This window comes from Melanotaenia boesemani, chromosome 8, assembly GCF_017639745.1.
Source record: "Melanotaenia boesemani isolate fMelBoe1 chromosome 8, fMelBoe1.pri, whole genome shotgun sequence".
Lineage (NCBI taxonomy): Eukaryota > Metazoa > Chordata > Actinopteri > Atheriniformes > Melanotaeniidae > Melanotaenia > Melanotaenia boesemani.
Window position 1 is genome coordinate 19,379,672 of NC_055689.1, and position 6,626 is coordinate 19,386,297.

Consider the following 6,626-nt stretch of genomic DNA (forward strand, 5'->3'; position numbering starts at 1 on the left):
TGTTTTTCAGATGTACTGGCCAGTAAGCAGGTGACTGTGAAGTTTGTACAGGACACATCAAAGTTCTGGTACAAGCCAGATATCTCAAGGGATAAAGGTATGTGCTTCATATTTACTTTTATCTCAAAGTGAGAAAAATAAGCTTTTACAGTTTCTCAGTGAGTACATTTCTCTTCATTTAGCTATTTCAGTCTTGAAGGACAAAGAGCCTGGCTGCTTTATTGTGCGAGACAGTCACTCCTTCAAAGGGGCCTATGGTCTTGCTATGAAGGTGGCTACACCCCCTCCATCAGTTCTTCAACAGAGCAAAAAAGGTGGGTTGCATGTTGCTGGTTTATTCTGATTTTGAAAAAAATATTGTTATGAAAGGATTCCAGAAGATAACTTGCAATCTGTTTTTAAAATGAACAATAATCAAGGGAATTAATAGGACTCTGAAGAGAATATAAAGCTGTCTGGATACTGACATATGGAAGTTGGGAAAATTGTTAAGTTAATTTTGTCCAACTTTTGCTTAATTTCCACTCAAAAACTACTTGTTGACTTGCCTTCAGCTTCCATTCTTCATGAAAAGCCAAACTAAATTACCCTTATTTTTATCTCAGTGCTTTTAGTTGACATGATTAAGATACTAGAGATTGGTCCTGAACTATGGGCATCCTGGGAATCATGTTTAACACAATCACAAACAAAGCCATCTTCAGTTACAGCTCACTGTATTCACCGTCTTGGTGGAACCTGAGAGTCCCTGTCTCTTGTGTGTGAACTCTCATCATTCTGAGTTTCTCTCCTGGGCATTTTTATGATGAAACTAAACAGTCCTCTAATGCCTGATAGTCCTAGATGTACTGCTAATGTTTCACCCCACAACAAAGGATACACTGAGTCTATTAGCCCCTTCTGATCTCAGGTTATTTGGCAGGAAAGCTTCCCGTCCCACATAACTTTGTCTGATATAAAAGTTATATCCCAGGACTGGGGTTAAAATAGGTTATTTATTTGGAATAGAAGGATGTCTTTTTTTTTTTTTTTTTTCTTGGAATGTAAACAAAGTTTTCCAGAGAAAGCTGGCCAAACATTCTTTGGCCAAGTTTCAGCATTAAAACAAAGACTGATTGAACGATGATAGAGATTCAAACATAACCTTTTTCTTTTTTGGAAATGGGCTGAAGAACATTAAAGCCCACAAAGTGTATGTCGGAAGAGGGTCCAATTATTTACAAGGTATATTTAAGCCCCAAAAAAAAGAAGAGAGAAACACATAAGGAAACAAAGGATTCCCTTATTCACTCTGCAACCACACGGCATAGGAATGTTTTAACAGCCTCCCTTTCACTAAAACACAGGTCTTTACACCCATTTTTATCTTGAACGGAACAAAACCAAGAAAAAAATGTATAAAAAAAAAAAAAAGAAAAAAAAAACATTTTGGAAAAGGAGGTGCATTTATTGTTAAAGTAAGAAAAAAATACTGCATGATCCAAACTTAGATCTGACAGTTTCTCACCCTGGAAAAACAAATGTAGGGTTGCCTTTGTTTCTTTGACTATTCAACAACTCAATACAGCCTCTACTCTTATTCACAATTTACACAGGTGGCAAAGCAGCAGCCAGTCTGCAGTGGTTATTTTGTCTTGATGATCACAGACAACCAAAATCCTTTAATGCAGATCAGACAGCTGAGCTGTTCTGAACAGATTTAGTTTCTATAGTGGATTTGTAGAAAACAAGGCATTCATAATCATAAGGAGTCCAAGCATTTGTTATTTTCAGTAAAGATCCAAGGCTTCATGCTGGAATTCAGCAATATTTACAGGAAAAACAGTAATAATTTAAAATAAAATGAATAAGTACAAATTATTATAATGAAACAAAAATGTGTCTTTTCGGATGGGTATTTAATATATAATGTTTAACATTTTTATTCCAGTTTTTATTGCTCTGGACTAAACATTAAAGGCTGAAACCTAATATTTTTAGGCTTACGTACCCTGACTTGAAGGGAAATGATGAAATTCACAAAGTTGAGGTTTTTTTTTCTCTTTTTTTTAACAGAGATGAATCACCACCTCTGTAGTCCAGCACATCTGTGGTGACATGACACAGTCCAGCACTGTACTTTGAGCTCAAGGGATTGTAACCCCTTAAAAATGTGAAACCTAACCGATCTAATGAAACAGGGTTTTCTCCCAGTCTTTGTATTAACTTTTCTTAACAAAAACTCCTCCTGCCTCCTGACAATCACTCCTGTTGAATCCTAGTCCTTTTAATGTCTGCATAGAGTGGCTGTTAAACTTTAGCCTGAGAAGTGATGCAGCATTAGATACACAGTGTATAGGGCGGATTACTAAAGTGGACTATTTTGAGTATGTCATCTCTGTTGGTTCCACTTTTTCTTACAGGAGGAGATCTAGCCAATGAATTAGTACGCCACTTTCTGATTGAATGCACACAGAAAGGAGTCCGACTGAAGGGTTGTCCCAACGAGCCCTATTTTGGTGAGTTCCAGATAAAAACCTGTGACGTTATCTGCGTGTTTGGCTTCACTTACAACACATAGCAAGCAGTCATAAGCAATACTGTCCTCTATTGGTGTGTGGTGCAATGTACCAGTTTTTTCCTCCCTTCTGTTCTAATTACATGTTTGTAGCTTTGATGAATATATATATATATATATATATATATATATATATATATATATATATATATAAATATATATATATACACAAACATGCAATTAGAATAGAAGGGAGGAAAAAACTGGTATATATGTATATATGTCTTTTTTATTTCTTGTCTTGCCATTTTTCTCATTTTCACATGTGAATTTCACTAATGAATGCTTTCTTCTTCTTTGTATTTATTTCATTTCTTTGACTTAGATTTCAGTAATGATGCAAGATAAGCATCAGGCGGTGTGGACCCATGCAGTAAACTATAATTTTGTTTTCGTATGGCTTTTTTTTTTTTTTTTACAGGAAGCTTAACTGCGTTGGTCTGTCAACATTCAATCACTCCTTTGGCCCTGCCTTGTAAACTTATTATACCTGACAGTGGTAAACACTCTCACACATCCACACCAAATTACATTTTGTTTATTTTGCATGTTTATGGTAAGAATAGAAAGTAGGTTTCATTTAAGCTTTTGTAGCTTACCATATAACTGACACAACTGTCTGTTTATGTCTGTGGCCATTTATAAGTATATTAGTAGCTGCTGATGTCTGACTTTTTTTTCTGCTCATAGATCCTCTTGAAGACGTTGTGGAGAACACCTCCCACTCAGTCAAAAACTGTGTTGCTGACTTGCTAAAACAGGGTGCAGGTAATCAGACTTCTTAGATCACTCACTATGAATAAAAATTCAGACAAAAGCAAAGACTGAGATAAACACTTCCACAGTACCTGGGTGTGATTCAGTGACTGTTTTAGAAACGGGTCATTTTAGGGGTTGTGTTATTATGCGCTGTGTCACCTAAAACACTCACTCTTCCTTTGTTTGCACTTTGTAAGCCCAAATGTAATTTGAACTTGTTTGTTTGCTGCAGCCTGTAATGTGTGGTACCTGGGCTCTGTGGAGATGGAGTCACTAACAGGCGTTCAGGCAGTGCAGAAAGCCACCTCTATGGTCCTGAGCGCCGAAGCTCCACCAATCTCCACTGTGGTCCATTTCAAAGTTTCTTCTCAGGGAATCACCCTCACAGACAACCAGAGGAAGTGAGTATAATACAGTTTTACTCTGTTCATACAAAGATGCAACAGATTTCCTCCATACTTTACCCTCTCTCTAGGCTCTTCTTCAGGAGGCATTACAATGTCAATACCGTGATATATTGTGCTCTGGACCCTCAAGACAGAAGGTGTGTATGATGCAATGTGTTCTCACGTGTAATTCATAGGTTATTATCCTGGTCGTTTGTGGTGGAAAAATTGAATATCACAGAAGTATATTCAGTGAATTTTACTTAATTTAAGCTTATAACACTTTTATTACTGGTTATAGGTGGAATAAAGACGGCTGCTCATCAGCAAAGTAAGTAAATGATTAAAATTTTCTCTATAGTGTGCAAATAAAACACAGTAAAAGCAGCTGTTTCTGAAAGCACTTGGTCAATATGAGGTAGGTGACAATGCAGCTGTTAACGACTTTACTCCACCTTTGCAGAATCTTTGGCTTTGTGGCGAGAAAAACCGGCACTTCCATGGGCAACATATGTCACCTGTTTGCAGAGCATGACCCTGAGCAGCCTGCAAGCGCCATCGTCAACTTTGTGTCTAAGGTGATGATTGGCTCACAAAGGAGTAAGTAGGATGGAGCTGATCACCTGGACAGACATTTACTGAGTAGATGCAGCAAGCAAAAGACTGAACAACGGACTACAGTAAATATGATGAGTGACGTTGGTGATGACATGGACTTAAATCCTGGATATTAACTGGATGTTCCAGGGATGCTCATGATTACTATTATCAAAAAAACCAGTACACACACACATATATATATATAAATATATATATATATATATGTATGTCTGTATTAGAATGAAAAAATGTTTCTCTACTGGTTTATAACTATGTCGAAAAATCATTACAACACAGTTTACAATGACTGCTTTCCTTGTTCATGCATATCATTGTATTGACAAATCAACAGAATTTGCTCCTATAGATGCATTTATTATTTTCTAATACAGTATTTATCCAAACTGAATTAATTCAAACAATTAACAAACATTTAGTTGTATCTGACAGAAAAAAACAAAGAAACTTTTCTGCTTTCTTTTTCTTGGTTTGGGATTAAAAATAAAATCAATTAAGCAAATATGTATAATTTGGACTTTGGATCTACATTTGTTTTGTTTTTTTAATCTATGCAGTGTATTTAATTTTAGACTATGGTTCCCTGTACATCTGTATTATGTAAGTTGTTTCTTTGTACCTGATAGATTATTCTTGTGTTGATGCTTTTGAGCTTGACCACTTTAAAAAGATGGAAGCATGTGGTGTGTTTCTGGTCATGTGTGTTCAATTAAGAGAAATTGGAATATTATAGATAGATAGATAGATAGATAGATAGATAGATAGATAGATAGATAGATAGATAGATAGATAGATAGATAGATAGATAGATAGATAGATAGATAAAACTATTCAAAGGACACAGGCGGCTGTATTGAAAGAACTTTAAAAAAGGCGGGGGGGGGGGGGCTGAATTTTGGTGTTGGAATTGCACAAATATATGTTCTATCAAACTTACTCAGTTTTTCATCTGTCAATGACATATACAATACACTTGGTCTGGGAAAAAGTTAGAACTGTTGATTATCCAAGCTAATTGTTAAAATTGAATATAAGATGATGATAATTGTATGTGTGTGTGTGTGTGTGTGTGTGTGTGTGTGTGTATGTACTGGATAACCATTTTTATCCAGAGAGGGACCTACAGTCACAACAAAGCTGTTGTATTTTTTATTAACTATTATCTGTACCTCATACTTATCTCATAGAATACTGTGCATTTGTGTATAACATGTTATTTGTGAACAGCTTATTTGTTTATTGACTTTGCATTGTCTATGTGTTATTGTAAATAAACAGTGAAACAATATTTAATCTGGATAATGTAGGTTCACAGTGGCCAGGCAAACCAGTAAAGATTTCAGAAAGTTACTAATCAAGATGTGTGGCAATGATGTAAAAGACAACTCTTTGCTGATGCTCATATTGATAAAACAAACAAGATGCAATGTGTTGACTAGTTGAAACTGCAGAGCTGTCTGTGGATAGATTTGTACCCATTTCTAAAGAAATGTGATATCTGCTTTTTATCTTTCTGGAAAACTTGTAGCTGTGTAGAGCTTCGCTTTGACCCAGAATATCTGCATAATGGCAATTTTAAAATATAAAATGCATGGACACCTTAGTGAACAGGCATAACAGCCAAAAGCCAGGGGTCAAGGAGGCCAAATGTTACATAAACCAAAAAACCAAATACATAATATCGGAAATACAAAACTACATTGGCTATAGATAGATATAAAGTAATAAAAATGTGTGTCACAAATAACCAAGTGACCATAAAAAAGCAAGAATTTTTTTTTTTTAAATTAGCAGATATAAATCAGTCAAAACTAAACCTCACAGCAACTTTAGAATAATGCAAAAACAACCAAAGTAGGTAAAAAAAAAAACAAACAAAAACACACACACACACAAACATACTACAGGCAATTTATTCTGTTGCAACAAATATTCCTGTATTGTACTGGTGTGTTGCAACGCTTGATTAAAAACACTGGTTCATCAAATCAGATATTTTTGTCACTATGTAAGCTTACTGGCTCAGCAAAGTTCAGAGGTTAAACAGTGCTGCACTGTACGAGTCTGCAATGGCAACAGGCTGCTCAAGCAAGCTGCTGATATACCTGGTGTCAAACCACATCAACAGGAGTGTTAGTCACAGGCACATTTTGTTGTTGAAGACTTCTATTTCACAGTTTACCCCAACTACAATAAGTCTATGACGTAGGTCCAACATTAAAATGATCTGTCAAAACAAGGGAAAATAATGAGAAATTGGAACAATCATCATGTTGCATTTCCTATAACTGTGCTGAAAAATGCAA

At 35.6% G+C, this 6,626-nt stretch overlaps 1 protein-coding gene across 3 annotated transcripts in view; it reads left to right on the forward strand.

The window, feature by feature from the left end:
• Nucleotides 1-6,092, forward strand: part of LOC121644544 (tensin-3-like) — a 33,391-nt gene extending 27,299 nt beyond the window's left edge. For all 3 annotated transcript variants that reach the window (XM_041992573.1, XM_041992572.1, XM_041992575.1), the window contains 9 exons: nt 11-97; nt 183-314; nt 2,403-2,498; nt 2,979-3,056; nt 3,248-3,325; nt 3,549-3,717; nt 3,792-3,860; nt 4,004-4,033; nt 4,166-6,092. In XM_041992573.1, the coding sequence (XP_041848507.1) occupies nt 11-97; nt 183-314; nt 2,403-2,498; nt 2,979-3,056; nt 3,248-3,325; nt 3,549-3,717; nt 3,792-3,860; nt 4,004-4,033; nt 4,166-4,310 (884 nt within the window). In that variant the 3' untranslated portion in view covers nt 4,311-6,092. The remainder of the gene's footprint in view (nt 1-10; nt 98-182; nt 315-2,402; nt 2,499-2,978; nt 3,057-3,247; nt 3,326-3,548; nt 3,718-3,791; nt 3,861-4,003; nt 4,034-4,165) is intronic.
• The last annotated feature ends 534 nt before the right edge of the window (nt 6,093-6,626 follow it).